The 18,079-nt window shown below is 33.9% G+C and overlaps 6 protein-coding genes across 8 annotated transcripts in view; 4 read left to right on the top strand and 2 right to left on the bottom strand.

Moving 5' to 3' along the window:
- Positions 1-4,024, top strand: part of LOC100186057 (retinol dehydrogenase 13) — a 4,883-nt gene extending 859 nt beyond the window's left edge. The window contains exons 2-6 of one of the 2 annotated variants that reach the window (XM_009859231.3): positions 1,344-1,476; positions 1,834-1,943; positions 2,097-2,265; positions 2,704-2,923; positions 3,612-4,024. In XM_009859231.3, coding sequence (XP_009857533.1) covers positions 1,344-1,476; positions 1,834-1,943; positions 2,097-2,265; positions 2,704-2,923; positions 3,612-3,729 — 750 coding nt within the window. In that variant the 3' untranslated portion in view covers positions 3,730-4,024. Of the gene's footprint in view, positions 1-1,343; positions 1,477-1,833; positions 1,944-2,096; positions 2,266-2,703; positions 2,938-3,611 lie in introns of both variants that reach the window. The other variant, XM_026839896.1, reaches the window with a different exon arrangement.
- Positions 4,025-4,035: 11 nt separating this feature from the next.
- On the top strand, positions 4,036-6,378 carry LOC100178274 (protein CASP). Its single transcript, XM_026839859.1, has one exon. It carries the CDS (start codon positions 4,085-4,087, stop codon positions 6,071-6,073), a length of 1,989 nt encoding a protein of 662 aa, XP_026695660.1. The 5' UTR covers positions 4,036-4,084; the 3' UTR covers positions 6,074-6,378.
- A 25-nt stretch (positions 6,379-6,403) lies between these two features.
- LOC100175965 (39S ribosomal protein L3, mitochondrial-like) lies at positions 6,404-8,619 on the bottom strand. Its single transcript, XM_002125615.5, has 8 exons — positions 8,391-8,619; positions 7,763-8,061; positions 7,601-7,692; positions 7,374-7,472; positions 7,137-7,297; positions 6,897-7,080; positions 6,699-6,840; positions 6,404-6,636 (listed from the first exon to the last, which is right to left on the bottom strand). Exons 1-8 carry the CDS (start codon positions 8,486-8,488, stop codon positions 6,533-6,535), a joined length of 1,179 nt encoding a protein of 392 aa, XP_002125651.1. The 5' UTR covers positions 8,489-8,619; the 3' UTR covers positions 6,404-6,532.
- A 165-nt stretch (positions 8,620-8,784) lies between these two features.
- LOC100181341 (DNA-directed RNA polymerase II subunit RPB11-a) lies at positions 8,785-11,223 on the top strand. 2 transcript variants are annotated; one of them, XM_026839917.1, is made up of 3 exons: positions 8,785-9,054; positions 9,448-9,537; positions 9,782-11,223. In XM_026839917.1, the coding sequence occupies exons 1-3, from the start codon at positions 9,002-9,004 to the stop codon at positions 9,990-9,992; spliced, it is 354 nt and encodes a 117-aa protein (XP_026695718.1). In that variant the 5' UTR covers positions 8,785-9,001; the 3' UTR covers positions 9,993-11,223. The 2 variants fall into 2 exon arrangements, with proteins under 2 accessions (XP_026695718.1, XP_018672964.1); XM_018817419.2 differs by having other exon boundaries at positions 8,785-9,058; positions 9,782-10,138.
- LOC100183701 (probable ATP-dependent RNA helicase DDX27) lies at positions 9,935-15,946 on the bottom strand. The gene is made up of 17 exons (XM_002125952.5): positions 15,772-15,946; positions 15,348-15,491; positions 15,015-15,071; positions 14,857-14,956; positions 14,482-14,627; positions 14,073-14,208; positions 13,656-13,829; positions 13,261-13,411; positions 12,719-12,818; positions 12,389-12,530; positions 11,992-12,092; positions 11,652-11,786; positions 11,409-11,586; positions 10,944-11,138; positions 10,600-10,685; positions 10,284-10,492; positions 9,935-10,214 (listed from the first exon to the last, which is right to left on the bottom strand). The coding sequence occupies exons 1-17, from the start codon at positions 15,844-15,846 to the stop codon at positions 10,187-10,189; spliced, it is 2,157 nt and encodes a 718-aa protein (XP_002125988.1). The 5' UTR covers positions 15,847-15,946; the 3' UTR covers positions 9,935-10,186.
- A 17-nt stretch (positions 15,947-15,963) lies between these two features.
- LOC108951017 (protein myomaker-like) overlaps positions 15,964-18,079 on the top strand; it is a 75,815-nt gene continuing 73,699 nt past the window's right edge. Inside the window, exon 1 of the mRNA XM_018817418.2 lies at positions 15,964-16,557. Coding sequence (XP_018672963.1) covers positions 16,423-16,557 — 135 coding nt within the window. The 5' untranslated portion in view covers positions 15,964-16,422. The remainder of the gene's footprint in view (positions 16,558-18,079) is intronic.

Genomic DNA, 18,079 nt, shown 5'->3' with positions numbered 1-18,079 from the left:
TCCTTTGGCAAGACACTTAACGACAATTGCTCCAACCCAGTGGTCACTAATGGGTTGTCCAAATTATCAGCCATACATAAAAAAAATCCCCCCCCAAAAAAATAATAATCACTCACAAAGTAACATACATGGTAACTCGTAAGCTGGCACGAGGTGTTAAGCCCGTGTGATAACGACTGTCGTTTTCCGGCCACGCAAGGATAAAGAAAGTTACATTCATTTATTCATTCAAAAAATCTAAAAAAATAAGCACTTACGAAGAAACGTACAAATAACTCGTAAGCTGGCACGAGGTGTATTAACACCCGTGTCATAATAGGCTACGCGAGGATACAGTAAATTACATTCATTTACTTTCAAAGCCATGAAAACTATGGTAATAAAGCATGTGTTTTTGCATTTTCACTGATAACAACAACACTTTTACGCGGCTAAGTTGATATCGACGTGCTTATTCCCCGTGTGTTACGACTGTCGTTTTCCGGCCACGCAAGGATAAAGAAAGTTACATTCATTTATTCATTCAAAAAATCTAAAAAAATAAGCACTTACGAAGAAACGTACAAATAACTCGTAAGCTGGCACGAGGTGTATTAACACCCGTGTCATAATAGGCTACGCGAGGATACAGTAAATTACATTCATTTACTTTCAAAGCCATGCAAACTATGGTAATAAAGCATGTTTTTTTGCATTTTCACTGATAACAACAACACTTTTTACACGGCTAAGTTGATATCGACGTGCTTATTTTTCTGTGTTGTGCTGAAAAAGTATAACTGGTCACCAGCTAATAAAATTGTAGAAAAAAGGATTGGGTTTATCATTTTTTGTTGTTATTTCTGTAACAAAATATTTGCAGTGACATTTACCACCAAACCAATTTGTGTTAAGAGGAATAGTGTCAATGTGTATATAGTTTGTAAACCTCAGGACAACTTAGTTTTGACCCCACTGATGTGTCTTAAAGATGTTAAATTATCTAATCCGGTGGTTCCCAGAGTGGACGCCTACCTTTGGGCGTTTGCGACCATAAAAGGACGCTGAAAGTATATCAGTTGTACTAATATTTAAGTAAAAATTTGTGTGCCCCCTTGGCCTAGGGCACATACAGCCTTCTTAACGTAGGTAAATGCACTAGGCCCAATATTAAAATCAAGTTTGTCTGCCACTGCAAGAGACTGATAACAGTTCACCAACCAATAAAAGGGGGGCCATTCAAATGTGTGTGGGATACACTGATCTAAACCCTGGCCTAAATGATTTGTTTGGGTCACTTGAATAATGTCTTTTATGCCTATTGCAGTTCATCGTGATCGACAGTTTTATAATCACACTTTTAGATTATTGAAGAATTTCCAAATGCAAAAGTTGAAGTGGGAAAATTAGATTTGGGATCGTTGAAATCTGTGAGAGAATTTGCAAAAAGTGTAAATGACAATGAAAATAGATTGGATATTTTAATTAATAATGCAGGTAAATAGTACATATTCATTTGTAATTCTAGTAATATAATGACTACTCATTACAATAATATGTTTTCGTTGTAAGAGGGCTATCAAAATACTCATTTAGTTTTATTTGTTTCATAAAAAGAAAAAGATGCCACTGAAAATACTGTGCATATAAGATTAACGGGCTACGTATTGACGGGCGCATAATGTGCGAGTGTGGTAATTACCATTTTAGCTTACGTACACACACAATAAAGTAGTTGATATTTGTAACTATGAGTTTGCCTAACCTGGATTATCAAAACTTAGGCGCCTATGACCTGAGCACTCCTGCTAAACATATCTCCCTGTAGTTAATCTGTTTATTTAATAATACTAGGAGTTATGTGTTGCCCTCAAGGCAAGACTGAGGATGGGTTTGAAATGCACTTGGGTATCAACCACATTGGACACTTTCTCCTTACAAACCTTTTGTTGGATCTAATAAAAGTAAGAGTGTTATTTGTTGGATAAATAATAAATTTGGCAGCCTGTCATCAGGGAATTGGTATCATAAATAAATATATATTTTTTTTTAGGTTTGCATATAATCTAAGAAAAGGGTTATTTGTATTCTTTTGATAGTAAACCTATATTATGTAGAAAAGTGCACCAAGTCGAATAATTTGTACTGCATCTTCTGGGTACAAACGTGGTGTGATGAAATGGGATGATTTAATGTGTGACAAAGAATATGTGCCGTTTAATGTTTATGCCAACAGCAAGCTAGCAAACTGTTTGTTTGCTCGCGAGTTAAGTCGTCGGCTAGAAGGTGAATAACTTTATATTTCCGTTTTTCCCTCATTCTATTTATTTGATGATGATAAAGGTGTTGATATTAATATGTCACAATGAACATTTGGATATATATATTAGAAATCATAAATTAGTAACTTGGTTTCTATTTAGTCACCATGTTATGTTTAAGCATAAATGTATTATATATAGTTTATTGAATCATCATAATGATTACACAAACACTATGTTGCCATGTAAACACAAGGTTGTAACTAGCAAACATTGGCCTTATATGTTCTATTTTATATTAGTGAGGTCTATAAAACCTATGATTTAGGCCAGATTTGGCCCATTACCCAAACATATTATGTATTAATATTACTTGTGTAGGAGTAATTTCCTATAAAAGGTAGTAAACCAAATAAACAAACATGTTTCGGCTTGTTTTAAATTTTGATTGTCAATTGTACAGGCACAGGCGTCACCTGTAATTTGATTCATCCTGGTTTAGTTCTTACCAACCTTGGTAGGCATATGTATGGGGAAGGTCGATCAATTGGTAAACGTATCTTACATGCAATAACGTGGCCAATTGTGTTGTTGGTGTTCAAATCTCCACAGCGAGGAGCACAAAGCACAATATTTTGTGCAGTTGCTGAAGAATTGAAAAATACAAGTGGAAAATATTACAAGTAACTAAATTTAAGTAATTGAAACCTTTTCTTGATTATTTCTAGCTTGTTTAACCAAAATTCAATCTGTTGGTTCATTATTATGCACTTTTTATTTGGCGTATACCGTATAGCTATGCAAAAAATATTTATGAAAGTTTAAGATTTGGGACGTTTTTGTTTACGAACCCCCTATTTTGGCGTACAATATTTGTTGCAAAAATGCAACATTGCCAAATAAGGGTGAGAATAAGAATATTAAAATCTTGGAAAATTTAAAGCTGGTTGCTTATTAAATTTATAAACTTCAAATCATTTACTATTTAAAAGTCTCATGTTGAAGTAAAAAAGTACGGCTAATTGTTACATTGCTAAAGGGTAATATTGTATATATATCCATCGTGTATGAGCAAGGTCCTATTTTTTCAACATATATTGCAAAGTTTTTATTACAATATTTAGTAAATATTTACACGTTGATTACTTGCGTCATAATAGCGATCATAAAACATATTAGCTTTTGACGGATTGATTATTTATGGAACACCAGCGGTTAACATCATTATTTGCAAGGGGGTTTTGAAGCAAACCGAATGCTTATCAGCTTATGAAAATAAATTGCATAGTTCTCAACTTGGCTTTTAGAAAAGTGATACAAATTAATAAAATTGCTTAAGGTTTTAAATGTAATAAAATCTAATTCATGCAGCAGCGACAGTGAGGAAGAACAACTGTTGGATAAAGCTTTAAATGAAGATGATGCACAAAAGTTGTGGAAAATCACAGAAAAACTGTGTGGATTAAATACAGATGCTGATACAGCATAAATATTACTTTTTATAAGAAAATCCCACCTGCATGTGCTAATTTATCAGTTGATGGACATGTAAATTTTATATATTTTGCACTCATACCTAATGGTCTTTTTTTTGCGAGCAGTATTTAGTATTACAGTGGCAAATGGCCGCCAATGTGTTTAGTATTGTTGCAAAATGTGTCAGGAAATACATTTAAATATTGCATTGCATTTTATATCTTTAGGCATATCACAATTTTTCCATATACTGTCATAATGAATATAATACTATTTGCATTCTTTTTTTATATACAACTTATTAATTCTTAACAGATGTAGGTTTTAAAAATCAATATTTAGTTAAGTTTTTATAAAAAAAGATAAAAATGTCTGTCAATATAACTTCCATGCTTCAATTCTGGAGAACATTTGGACTGACTCAACTTCAAAGAGAATTGGACCACACTGCAACCGAACTTGCAACAAGGCAAGATAATAGCGATGTGTCACGCCGCAAACTTGTTGAGCAAATGAAAACATTCAAAAGAGTTTCCACAGAAGAAATTAGGAAGTCTGTTGCCCCATTGTTGAAAAGCTTTCAGCTTGAAATTGATTCTCTAACGAAAAGAAGCAAGTCTTGTGAAACTGACTTCCTTACGTTGTACAAGAAGTTGATTGAACTGCCTGACCCTGTTGCTGCATTAGAACAAGCTGAATCTTTTCAACGAAAAAATCAAAGATTAAATGATATTGAAACAGAAAACACAAAACTTCGTGAAACACTGGCTGAATATAATAAAGAATTTGCAGAAGTAAAAAACCAAGAAGTCACCATAAAGAACCTTCGTGAAAGAATTAAGGAATTGGAACGCGATTCTTCATCTCGTACACAGAAGGTTATTGAGGAGAAACATGAGGCGCTGAAGAAAGAGTTTGCTGAGCGTGAAAAAGTTTTGCATGATACTCAGTTTCAAGCTGCGACTAAGTTAAGTGAGGCGGAACAAAAAGTTTCGATGTTACAATCTGCTCTTGATGAATCACAGTCAGAATTATTTAATCTTAAAACAAAGTATGATGAGGAAAATGCTGCAAAACAAGCAGAAGCAGAATTGATTCTTTCTGACTTGGATCGTGCAAATCAAATGTATGAGTTGTCATGTAAGGAAGTTGAAACCTTGAAAGATCAGCTGCAAGAACAAAGTAATACAAAAGCTGTTTCCGTTTCTACCATCGACCAATCCATTGAAGTATTGTCAAGGAATAGTCTTGAAGCTGAATTGGCCATGAAAGAGAAAGAAGTTTCGCAACTTGTGGAGGATATCCAACATATGCAGTCTTCCATGGCAAAACTACGAGAGTCATCTGCAGAAATAATTGTTAAGTTGGAAGAAGAACAAAATGACAAAGAAAAGGAATGTAATGAATTGAAAGCAAAGTTGAAAGAACAAAGCGACTACATGGAACTTAAGCGCGAGCTGCATATTTTAAAATCAACTGAGTTTTCTGGAGGCACAAATGATCCCAAAACACTTGAGATGCTTTTGCTTGAAAAGAATCGTGGTTTGCAATCTGAAAATACAGGTCTAAGAGCTGAGAATGCTCAGCTAAAAGAATTCTCAAACACGCTTGAACAAAAGGTTGCCCTGGCAGAATCAACATGCCTCGAGACTCAGGAGTTGAATAGGAAATTGGAGTTTGATCTGATGATGATTCAAGCTCCTGCATCTGTTGCTCGTTCTGATGCGGATGGCTCTCCATCACCACCTAGTGGCATGTCTGGAGAGCTAGTTGCTGATGCAATAAAAAATACGACAGGTCCGGTCAACACTGACAGCTCACTGCTCATGATAGTTTCAAGTCAGCGTGAAAGATTCCGACAACGCAACAACGAGCTTGAAGCTGACAACTATAACAACCAACAAACTATACAGCATCTCCAGGGTGAAGTGGACAGCATCCGTGCGGATAATGTCAAGTTATATGAGAAAATCAAATACCTGCAAAGTTACCCAACTTCCTCCAGCACCAAGGTATCAATGGAAGATGTGACAGCGAATCGATATTCATCTCAATACGAAGAAACATTGGATCCGTTCACATCATTTAATCGAAAGGAGAAGCAAAGAAAATACATGAACCTTACTCCCCCAGAGAAAGTAACACTTGGATTGGGAAAGGTAATTTTGTCAAGCAAAATCGCAAGAAATATCTTTTTCTTCTACATGCTTTTCATGCATTGCCTTCTCTATATTGTGTTGTACAAATACGCATACGCAGATGACTGTAAACGTCACATTGCTGAGATGTGTTATGAAAAATTTGGTCCCCAGATGATGCCAGGTAATGCTGCAGTAGGGGCTAATGTTAAACAGTGACCTAAGTTTGATGTCATTTATTACTGTGCTTTATTGCCTATGTTAAATCTATTTAGAAACCTTTGTTTTAAATGTGTATTGTGTAATATTAGTCTCAATGTATAATAAATGCTTATGGCTCATAAATTTAATAACTGCATTTATTATTTGTCTTATTGTATGATACTGCATAAATAACGGAAGTCCAAAACCTGATCTGGTATTATTACGTGTCATAAAATGAAATCAAGTTACTATTTGTAGTTCCATTTTATCTTATAATTTGCTAATAGTGTCACCTACAAATAAATAATCAACCATGCAAAGTTTTTGCAAACACGTGACTTCACCTTTTGTATAACTTCCACTGGTGGTAAAAGCTTTTTCGCTTGTAAAACTAAATACAATGCAATAGATAGTGTAGTGTGAGTATTTACTTTTACAAAAAGAACAAAACTTAAAATATGAAATGTATTTCTACTAGGATACAATAGGAAGTGAATTAAGACTTAAAACATTATCATCATATAATTCTTCTGGCAGTTCTTCATCTGAGAATTCTGGTATATAACGGGGAAATGGTCCTGTAATTAATTTGTACATTTACAAACCAACAATGCCTGAATTATTTATTCTTAGTTTTTACCAATTAGTTTGTCTTTTTCTTCTTCACTTTGTGGTTGATATTTGTACAGGCTGCTGTCAGCAATCTTCACAAACTGATTAATATGCCCCGCAATTCTTCCTTTCACATATAACACATTATATCGAGTGTTGATCCTTAAAACCTAACAATAATAATCATAATCCAATATATCAGTGTTGATTTTAAACCTCATTATACCTTTAGTCCTCTTGTGATTTCATTCGTCCCACCCAACTGACCCGCCATCTTTTTTCCCTTCATCACCCATCCTATTTGGCTTCCTCCAATTGATCCAGGCCTTCGCATCCACTTCTTATCTTTTCTTGCATGTCCACCGGCAAAGTGCCAGCGTTGTATCACACCTTGGAATCCATAGCCAATGCTGCAATGGTTTTATTGTAACATATTTCAAACCTTTCACATATTTGTTGGAATTACCTTTGTGCTGTGCAATCAACAAACTGTCCAGGTTTAAAATGCATGGCAGTTATTTCAGTCCCCGGCTTCAAAGCTGCGTTCTCTGATATCAAAAAACGAAAACATTTTGCTTTAACTGGCACTCCAGCCTCACGACAAAACTCATGATATTTTTCATTTTTCTAAAAACAGAAAGAATTTATGTCATGCTAGTCATGGTCACGTTTATGTACACTAACAAGCAAAAACAAAACTCACATAAAAAGGACTTGCATTTTTCCCCCCAATGATGACAGCGGCTGTCTTGGTGTTGTATTCCTCTTTAGAAAAATACTTAATCACATGGCAGTCTTGAATCTACAATAATAAACAGGTAAATATGTATGAAGAACATGACACCACCATCCATGCACAGGTTGTTTGTAATTAATACTGCTGTAATAAATGAAAATCCTTGCAAAAATTAACTTGTGGCATAACAGTACCTGTATTAAAGTACAGTTGGCATATGTGCCATCTTTAAACCAAATAGGGTGGACTCCTAGTTTAATTCCAACAGCACCGCATCTCTTAGATCCTGCAAAAACATGTTTAATTGTTACTTCACTTTAGTGGTGAATGCTGGTAACAGTGTTAAATATTATTACCAGGTTGCCATGGTAATACTGGCCAATCAGAATCTTTTAATGGTGATTGTCTTGCTTGCTGCAACATTTCAATATTTCCATCGTTTGAAATTTCTTTCAAGAAACTTTTGTTTTCGTCGGTTAAGTCATAATCCCAATGCCAGCGGGGCGCTGGTAGTTTTCCTTTTGGTACAAATTTATCTGACCGAACACCATATTTATCTGTGTACCGAACAGCATATTGTTCTCCTCGTTTCAAGGCATGAAGCGTTGGCACAGAAGCAAAAACATTCTTTGGTTGTCCAGCTCCACGTTTTGTCCTGGCAAGTAACAGATTAGTTGAATGAATTTAACTTACTTTCTTCTCCATGACCCGAAAACGACAGTTAACACAGGTGTTCATACACCTCGGGTCAGCTTACGAGTTACCGTGTAATTTATTTTGCGCATGATTTAGTTAATAACTTAAAATAATAGACAACATGAAACCTGGATAACAATGAAGCATGAACATTTTGAGTGATTTTTATTTTAATAATTACCCAGTATTTCATTTTTAGTATAATTACTTATCAGTGGGTAAAAAATTAAACAACACAAAACTGGTAACATGTGCATGACAAATATAATAATATAAGAAACATCTAACCTTAATGCCATATACTTCTTATTTCCATGATAATGTTTCTTTAATACGCAATTTTGTTCCGAACACCGTATAAACGATTGCAACCTCGGATAAAACATGATTGATCTCTTACTCCATTTGTAATGTTTTGTTTAATAATCGGTTAAAAACTACCCACGTGGTTTACGTGTGTTTTGCTTCAAGTTAGACAATCTTAATTACGAATATAACTTCACTTAGTTTATTTTCTTTTCGTTTTAATTGGAAAAATATTTAAATGTTTTAAAACAATGTCAAAATAAACACAAAAAAAAAATAAATAAAGAATTACCGTCCCTCATATGGGACTGGTCCCCTATTAACCTCTTCAAGTTGTAGCGGTTCTGTTAGCACTTTTCGTCCGACCTCTGCCAATTCTTGAAAAGAGTTATTTTGTTTTGCTGGTAGTTTCCAGTTTTCACTGTGCGTGGACGTGAAGTAAGGTAGAGCGATAGATATCTTTAATATACTTGATGCAAAAATAACCATTCCTACATATTATACCAGCACCATCACTTCGTATCTTGAGTTTAGATTGCAAGAGCCAAGTGTTTGTTAACTGTGTAGACTATAGAAAGTTTAAATCGTTTATTATGAATGCCCCACCAGCGTTTGAAACATTTCTTTTGTTTGACGGCGAAAAAAAGTAAGTAAAATAAACTGTATATATATTATAAATTGAATGGATATTTTAAAAAGCTGCTGGTGAAGAGTCTTCCCCCCCCCACCTTATTTGCTAACCACCGACCCCTTACCACTAACCCCTATACCCACTAACTACTAACCCCTATAACCACTAACCCCTATAACCACTAACCCCCTACAACACCTAACCATCTAACCTAGGAGTTAGCAAATAAGGTGGAGGGGGGAAGATTCTTCACTAGCACCTTTAAAAATTCTTCGTGTTATATGTACGGCGCCGTAGCACAGTTGGTTAACCCAGATATGATGCGCCCAATGTTCTTATAATGACCGTTGTTTTTTGGCAGCGTAGGGATAAAGTAAGTTTCATTCATTAATATGTTTTTTTTTTCAGGATTTCTATCACTAAAGACACAAAAGTCCCTAATGCAGCACATTTCACAGTAAATAAGGAAGATCACACACTTGGAAACATTTTACGAACGTATGAATTGATGTGCCTTTAGTCTTTTGAGATTTTCATTGTAACTTATATAATGCTCGCATGAAGCTGGGTGAATCTTGTAACAAAATAAAAATAACAGTCAATTAAACAGGAGGATCAAGGCCAATGAAATACCTAACAAACAAAAATACAGTACTATGATTACTGTTCTGAGATGTATGTTTGTTATGGCTTGTATAGATGGAGCACTTGGTCATTAATTTACATTGGTTTCTCTTTCTAGGCAGCTGCTTAAAGACCCTAAAGTTTTGTTCGCTGGATACAAAGTTCCCCACCCCCTTGAACATAAGTTTATTTTAAGAGTTCAAACAACTGGTGACTACAGCCCACAAGAAGCCTTCACGAATGCGATTACTGATTTAATCAGTGAAATATCTTTACTGGAGGAGAGGTTTAAAGCAACTGTAAGAGATAGACAGCAAGGAATAGAATGAACAAGTAGCAAACATCAGAAGATACATGCTGCCCTGTACGTGTTGATGACAACAAGTATACAACTCATCCACAACTTCAACACACACTAGTGCATCAGACGACTGGTTTAGACTCGAATTGTTTTATAATAAAAGCTGGCAATCAGTTTGATGATTCTGATTTTATTTTCACCTAAACAGAAATTTAAGCATCCTTATCTTTTCTTATTCTTTCTTCTTTTTCTGTGATGAAAAAAGATTAGATACATTTTCAAGACCATTTTAAAAATCATGGTGTCATGGGGCACTTACATGTCTCTGTGTTTCCCCAAGGATTTTTTGCCAGTTCTAGTTAACTCCTTGTCGAATGAACTTTTTTTCTTTTTTGGTTGTATCTTTATTGTTTTAACTGGCACAGGTTCAGCACAAGATCTCGCCCTTTTTTGTTTTCTGCCACGTTTTTGTTCTCGATGTTGGAAAGCTTGTGTTTTTTCAAGTTCTCTCTTCACACGATCTTCAGGCTAAACATAAATGAGCTTTTATTTACTGCAGCAGAACCTATTAGACTAAAAACAAAGGGTCCCTAACAATAAACAATTTTTTAAATTAAGATTACGTATTTACATACATTGTTTGTTGACGTTGAACCACTTTTATTTTTCATCTTTTTTCCACGTTTTTTAGACTCTGAATGTGTTCCGAGCATTCTCTCAGCTGTAAAATACACTGGTGTTTAAAAAAGCATATTATAGAATGTTTATAATGTATATATTTCCTTCTACCGTACAATGTAACAACTTTAACTTTACCTCTGTGTGATTGTGATAAGATAGATTGCATAGATTTAACAACAAAAGTCCTAAAAACCTGCTCTAGATATATAAATGAACCTAGAAAATCAGACTGTCACACTGACTCACACTGTTGGGCTTATATAAGAACCCAGCATACAAAAACACATAGCTTAAACACCTTTAGCGAATTCCCGTTGCATTTTATTTTGAAACCATGCTCTTTTTTCAGGAGCTTCTCCTTTTATAATCTTTTCTGCCTTCTTTACTTGATTTTCTGATGCGATGACTTGTTTTTCTTGTGCCTCCATTTTCATGACATCACCAACTTCGGATTCAATCTCATTCAGTTTGTCACGAAACTTGGAAATCACATCTACAACAGAGTTTTATAAATCACAGAACTATGATGTATGCGTGAGGTTAAAAAGAGGTTGCGAATAAACTGGCATTTACACTTTGACCAAACATGTGCTTTATAAAAGGGTTGTGTAGAGTGTAGGTATTGTAGATGATGGTGCTCTTTGTATGTAAGTATTGTTTGGTGGTGACATACAGTTTAAACTTTTAGTAAAGTAAGTTTGCAATAACCTTGGCTCTCACTGTCCAATACAAATAGTATTAAAACCCTAACAAGCTTATTTACCAGGAGGAACCACTCTGCTTTTCACCGGGTTCTTTGCAAATTTTACAATTTCTTTCAACAGTTTTCTCTCGGTCTCCCCAACAAGCGATACAGATCTTCCACTTTTACCAGCCCTTGCTGTTCTACCAACTCTATGAACGTAGTGCTGTTGCGTGTTGGGCATTGTCAAGTTAATAACCTGTGTAACCAAATATGTTACATTTTAAATCACTTGTGCATTTGCGTTTTTACCATAGAACTTACAGTTTTAACATTTTCAATATCCAATCCACGAGCTGCAAGATCAGTACACACCAGGATATCTATATCTCCGTTTTTAAACCTTTTCAAACTTTCCAACCTCTGACCTTGGGATAAATTCCCATGAAGTTCACCAGCCTGAATGATCAAATAAGAATATTAGTCACAGTGTTGTGGTCATATTTATCCTCATTTTCTTTAATCACATGATCAGTAGTGGGTTGTCTACAAACTACATATGTAATAACTCCTAAGCAGACATGAGGTGTATGAAATAGAACATCTGTGTTATACGAATTTCATACAAACATACAATGCATAAAATGTTTAAAAGAGAATTTACCTTTAATCCCAACAACCCTAGTACAATATGCATTCGATGAGCTTGTTTCTTAGTTTGAGTAAAAACCAGCACGTTGGATATGAATGATCGACTGCATAAAGCTGCAAGCAACAAAAAATCTTATATTTGATGACTACACGAATAGAATATCTTTTATTTATTGATAACTTTTCATTTGTGATTTATAAAATTGAAAGGTTGTTTCAAAACAAACATTAACACAAATGGCATTATTTTATTCTAAATGTTTGATAAAATTTTTAAACATGGTTTGATCCCAAACCATCTTTAGTGATGAAGAAACTTAAAATTGATACTCTGGGTTTTATGCAGCCTTGTTATATTTCTATCTTTGAGTACTAAACAAAATCGCTGGTATGTATAATGTCAACCCAACCTGCAACTATTGCCTCTCTGTCTCCCTCTCTGGTTTCTCGAATTCGGATAAATTCTTGTCTCAAAAACGGAGCAACATCTGTGTTGCTGTTCACAAAAATTTTCACAGGATTCTTTAATGAAACAGCAGCAAGTTCTTGCACCTATAAGAGGTAGTTTAAAAATTAAAACTTCTTTTATTAGATAAGTATATGAAATAAGTTTCTAATAAAATCTAGAATAAAGCAAAAGGCAATATAACTAAGCATGGTTGTAATTACTAATTAATGTACAATTTTTTGTAATGTATAATATAATCAAGCTTCGACAAGTTTGTTCAAATTAAACTAACCTGTTCGGACATTGTTGCTGAAAACAACATTGTTTGTCTGTGGTGCGAACACAGCTTTATTATTTCATTCATTTGGTCCTCAAAAAATTCATCCAACATTCTGTATAGAAAGGATGGGTTTAATTAAGATAGGTATGAAACAATTTAGACACGGGACAGGAATAAAGTCAATTACATATTCCTTCTTCGAAAAAAGTGCTACAAGACTGAATTTTGATTTTTGTGAACACCTGTTTTGGAATACATTTTGGATTCCTTGTCCCCAAGGGAAATAATTAAGGTACTGTAGCAATAGCAAAGGCATGTTTGCTTTGCATACTACTAAATCAAATTGTGACGCACGCAGGAAACGTCCTGCAATGGAGTAAACATTTCATTCTGTTTTTGCTCTTCGTTTGTTTACATGCCCCATTTTTATTCAATCAAAATATACCGACTCGTATGCTCTAATGCACCAGTTGATGCGCAAAGTATTTTATTTTGCCATTCAATAAAGAAACTAAGTAACATAATTTCCAACAACTACTTTAGCAAAAAATCACCTGTCAGCCTCATCAAGAATTAGAATTTCAACCATCTGCAAGTCAAAAGAAGGCGTGTTGTGTAAATGATCAATCAATCTACCAGGGGTGGCAATCACGATGTCCGGACCTTGTCTCAGTGCAGCTTCCTGACTTTTCATATCAAGCCCACCTGTAATGAAAAACTTTTATTACATAAAATTAAAACTTGGCTTGCTTAAAACTGTAACTGAGACATCCAAACTGCATTCTATTGAAACATAAAATTTGTCATACCAATAGGATACCAAAGTGTTTGTGTGGAAAATCACAATTTAATCCCTTACCACTTTTATGATCCTAGTAACCACTAAAGTGAACCTACAGTTTACACAATTGATGACACATACTCAGAACAATACTAATTAATATTCTACCTGCTGCGAGGCATATTCTTAAGTTACTATGTTGAGCAAGATGATGAGTTACACTATAAACTTGCACTGCCAGTTCTCGGGTGGGCACCAAACACAGAACTCGGGTGATAGGAGTTGATTGGGTTCGGTAAAGTAGTCTCTCAAGGACTGGCAGCATAAATGCAGCAGTTTTACCTGACAATAAAATATTTAAACCATTTAAAAAATTAGGTTACATTTGTATTAAACTAACACAATGTTTATAATTTAAAAAAAATACTGTTTACAATATATTAACATCTCTTACAATTGATTAAAAACTGTTTATTAATGTAGAGTGAAACTTATTTAACCTACTTTATTATACCTTCTAATATTGTTTACGTTTAAGCAACCCATTTAAGTGTTAATGTGTCATTGCAGGTTAAACAACTGTACCTGTCCCTGTAGCAGCACAAGCACAAATATCTCTACCAAGCAAACCAATAGGAATGGCAGCTTGTTGTATAGGGGTTGGAGTAACATAGTTGATTTCACTTATAGCTTTCAACAGCGGCCTTGAAATATTCATTTGCTAAAAAAAAATGTTATTAATTTCATAAAACTGGCTCTGATTTAATGATTATAAGGTTGGACGTCTGGTTGATTTTCGTACCAAATTTACAACAAACAAACTTAGGAATTAGGTAAGTCAGGAAATTAATTAAGTGCTATTAATTACATAACAGACAAGTTCGAGTCTAGCGAACAGTGCACAAAATTGTTCCAACGAAAAGTATCAGATAAAATAAAGTCATCAGTATCTTATGCAAATCGAATCATATCACCAATAATATTTACAACAGACCTGAAACCCTAAATTTGGATCCCAAGATACATTCTTATCGACACCAGAGCCATCTTTGATTTCAGCCAAAGGTATCTGAACAATTTTTTCTTCAGAATCAACTTTTCGTTTCTTTTTTCTTTTCTTCTCAATAAATTTTAGTTTATCTACAAAGTATTTGAAATATGTCAAGCAGTTGTATATATATTAGAAAAACATGTTTTAAACAGAACTTAACTTTTGTAAAACTTATTTTCATACTTTCGTTTTATATGTTCTGTGGGAACTCATAAGCCGGCTTGAGGTGTATGAAACGGAAATGTTAAAATGACTGTAGTGTTCCGGCCACACGAGAATAAAACAAGTAACATTTATAAGCCACAAGTACACCGTTACCTGAAACAGCCTCAGAAACATCTTCAAGATCCAACTCCTCATCATCATCAGAAACAACATCCTCCTCATCTTGTGGATTGCTAGGAATTTGCTGAATAACCTGATGTGATATTTTAATGAATAATTGAATGAAAACACAAGTGAATGTCCAATGTTACCGTTATTCGATTCCTTCGAACTTCATCAATCTTTTGATCCAACGTTGAATGCATTTTCTACAATGTACAGAAAATAAAGAATATGACATTTACCCACATATCAAATCTAGCAAACACTATAAGACAATAGCAACATGGCAAACACTCTCACATGGTGTGTACACATGCTAAATCAAAGTCACAAACATATAGATATGGATTGTATATATATATATGTTTAAGCAATTTTGTTTGTACATCTCTTAAAACTATTGACATCCGAAAATAACATAAAAAATAAAACATTGAAAGCTACAATCAACATTATCTGAATGTACTTTGCCAAATACTCACCTTTTTCTTAATAGCATCGTGTAACGCAGATTCAAGCGTCCATTTTGATTCATAAAATCCATCATCTTCGAATTGAAATGATGGATTAAAACCTTTGCTTTCTAATTTCTTCTCTGTTCGTTGCTTTTTACTCACCAATGTTAACTTAAAATAAAATTTGTAATCAGTTGTTTCATTTTATTATCATATTTAATAATTATAATAATAATGGTATATAGTATTGCATTTATTGAAACTTTCGACTAAATGAACAGACTTTAAAAATAATATATATATGTAGTATGTACAGACTACAGTGTCAGTGGGTATTAGAGAAACCTAATAAATATTTTTAGACCAAAATGTTCATTGCTGAAGTAATATCGTCAATATATAGAAATGGAGTCACAGTTTTTTAAAGAACTAATAAAATATTTAAACAAACCTCTTCGTCACTTTCACTATCTTCTGACACAAGAGTTACTTCAGTACCTTCTTCAATAGTCTGTATTAAATCCATTTTGAATAACACAGTAAACCTTCGGTATCCTTACCGTGTCCAATGGTATGTAACAAATTTATGCAATGTGCTCTGGAAAATTTACCAAGGGAAACTCCCTCACGTGGTAACATAGAAATAGTACAAAAAATGCTTAAAATTGTTTTTCACCAAAACTAACGGTATACATACCGTTGCCTAAACTAGGCAAAACACATATTAGATTGCATTTAAACTGGTAAATGTCCTAATAATTTAAAACTTGCATTAACAATAAATTTAGTTGCCAATAATATAACTTTTAAATTGCGTATTTTAAGTATGTACATAGTTAAGAATATTTATTCGGGCCATAAATGTGTATTTTAAAGTTGTTTATATTTAGACCAAATACTGATATTTTAATAAACGTTTTGGGTCGTGAGAAATATCACATTATTGTGTCCAGCTGAATCAGACAACAGCTGAAGACCACATGCCAATTCCCAAGATAATGGTGCAGCACGCGCAAAACAACCGAGAGTACCGTAGTACATTTGGTATGTCGCCTTTAGAGCATTCATTGCATAGTGTTAAACCGTAGATTAAATCATAGTTATGGGTTTGATTTTAGTGAAATTTCTACTCCCTGCAATTAGTAGTGGCGCTTTTTTTATACCAGGAATCTTTGCTACGAAGAAAAGGCTTTTCACGTTAGCATTTCTTTACATTTTCACTGCTTTCTTCCAACTGGTAAGTAGATTACTTTAGAAATTACAATAGGGCAGAATTAAGTCCAACGAATAGTGTTCTATAACAGATATATTTTTCACCATTTTTTATTATTATCTTGTTTTTGATTATGTTGTATAGTAAGGTGGGGGAAGATGGGACACCTTTAGCACGTAATATCCAAATATCCTGATCGTCCTTTAAATAACAACGGTCTAAGGGAGTCGTAAGAATATAGGTAATTTTATAATTCATTGTATTTCCTTGGTTTATTCCTAAGTCTGACAAAAATAGAGTTAAAAGGTTTCCTATCTTCTCCCACCCTACAGTATAGTACAATGGGGGGAGATGGGACACTTAAGCACATATTGCCAAATATTGCCAAAATCAAAATAGATGAGTTTTGGGTGATACCACGAATTAGTACCATCATTCCTTTATTAATTAACACCGATTTAATAAAATATAATAAAACAAACGAGGAGTTATTTAGCGATCCGCACAACAGGTGAAATTTTACAAATTTGAAAACACACAGGATAAGATGGGACACTTTAAAATCATTGTTAATTTTGATTATTAAGTGTATTTATAAATATGAATATATGAAACTAGTTTAATCGTTCACACACGCAAACTAAAAAATTCATTGGCTTTACTATGATTCAGCGAGCATTAAAAAATAGCATCTTACTATTTCGCATTTTTTTAGCTGTTCAAAGTATACTGTTTCTATTTTACATATTTTTTTAATATTTAAAAACAGTACTCAGCTTTGACGGACGTTTTATAAAGTCGTGATAATACTGTCGAATAATTCTGTAACCTTATTTTCCTAATTATCATTAAATGGGGGTCCGTAAAAAGAAAATTAAAAAAAGTCTTGTCTGACAAAGTGTCCCATCTTCCAAAGTTTACAATAAACAGTTTCGAGTGCACACTTATGTAGGATTTAGAATCAAGTGCATTACATTAATACACATCACAGTATAAATAAACATTGGAATAGAAAATAAAACAAAAAAAAAAACAATCATAATAACAAATAGATAAGAAACAAAATGGAAAAGGGGCAGCAAGTATAATTTCGGATTTGTTGCGAATTGTTTGAATTTGTCCATTGTTGTTGTGGATCAATCCTTGCGATGCCTGGAGCTCGGGTTCATGAAGGGTTCCTTCGATTTTGGTTTACACCTGCAATAAAGTATTTGTGGGCAGTAAATCTGTTTAAGGTTTGCTTTGGAATTGAAAAGTTAGGAAGAATAAGATGAAAAAGTAAGGAAAAAATATATAAACAAATATTAAAAAGAAGAGACAATCAACAGAATTGAATAAATAAAAAAAAAATATAAAAATATATACCTAAAAAATGAGCAAGACTGAGTGACATGCATATGTGTGTTATATAACAATAATGATGTGAGCTACAAAAATAGTAGCTTGATGGACAGAGTTCTATTAGGGCCGGCACAAGGATAATTAGGAAATTAAACAAACAAAACACAAGTGTGCCAACGGCTTGCCAAGTAATAGTACTCATGTC

Source organism: Ciona intestinalis, chromosome 2 (genome assembly GCF_000224145.3).
Source record: "Ciona intestinalis chromosome 2, KH, whole genome shotgun sequence".
In the NCBI taxonomy this organism is placed as follows: domain Eukaryota; kingdom Metazoa; phylum Chordata; class Ascidiacea; order Phlebobranchia; family Cionidae; genus Ciona; species Ciona intestinalis.
Note: the sequence above shows the minus strand (reverse complement) of the source record. Positions and strands in the feature narration are given on the sequence as shown.

Coding starts and splice junctions, on each gene's coding strand:
- LOC100183701 (XM_002125952.5), bottom strand. CDS start 15,846: ATGGATTTAATACAGACTATTGAAGAAGGTACTGAAGTAACTCTTGTG. Junction 15,492..15,771: donor ATAGTGAAAGTGACGAAGAG/GTTTGTTTAAAT, acceptor TTTTATTTTAAG/TTAACATTGGTGAGTAAAAA. Junction 10,215..10,283: donor TTGGGGAAACACAGAGACAT/GTAAGTGCCCCA, acceptor TTTTCATCACAG/AAAAAGAAGAAAGAATAAGA.
- LOC100181341 (XM_026839917.1), top strand. CDS start 9,002: ATGAATGCCCCACCAGCGTTTGAAACATTTCTTTTGTTTGACGGCGAA. Junction 9,055..9,447: donor TTGTTTGACGGCGAAAAAAA/GTAAGTAAAATA, acceptor TTTTTTTTTCAG/GATTTCTATCACTAAAGACA. Junction 9,538..9,781: donor CTTGGAAACATTTTACGAAC/GTATGAATTGAT, acceptor TTCTCTTTCTAG/GCAGCTGCTTAAAGACCCTA.
- LOC100178274 (XM_026839859.1), top strand. CDS start 4,085: ATGTCTGTCAATATAACTTCCATGCTTCAATTCTGGAGAACATTTGGA.
- LOC100175965 (XM_002125615.5), bottom strand. CDS start 8,488: ATGTTTTATCCGAGGTTGCAATCGTTTATACGGTGTTCGGAACAAAAT. Junction 7,473..7,600: donor CCAACTGTACTTTAATACAG/GTACTGTTATGC, acceptor TTATTATTGTAG/ATTCAAGACTGCCATGTGAT. Junction 7,298..7,373: donor AAAATGCAAGTCCTTTTTAT/GTGAGTTTTGTT, acceptor TTCTGTTTTTAG/AAAAATGAAAAATATCATGA.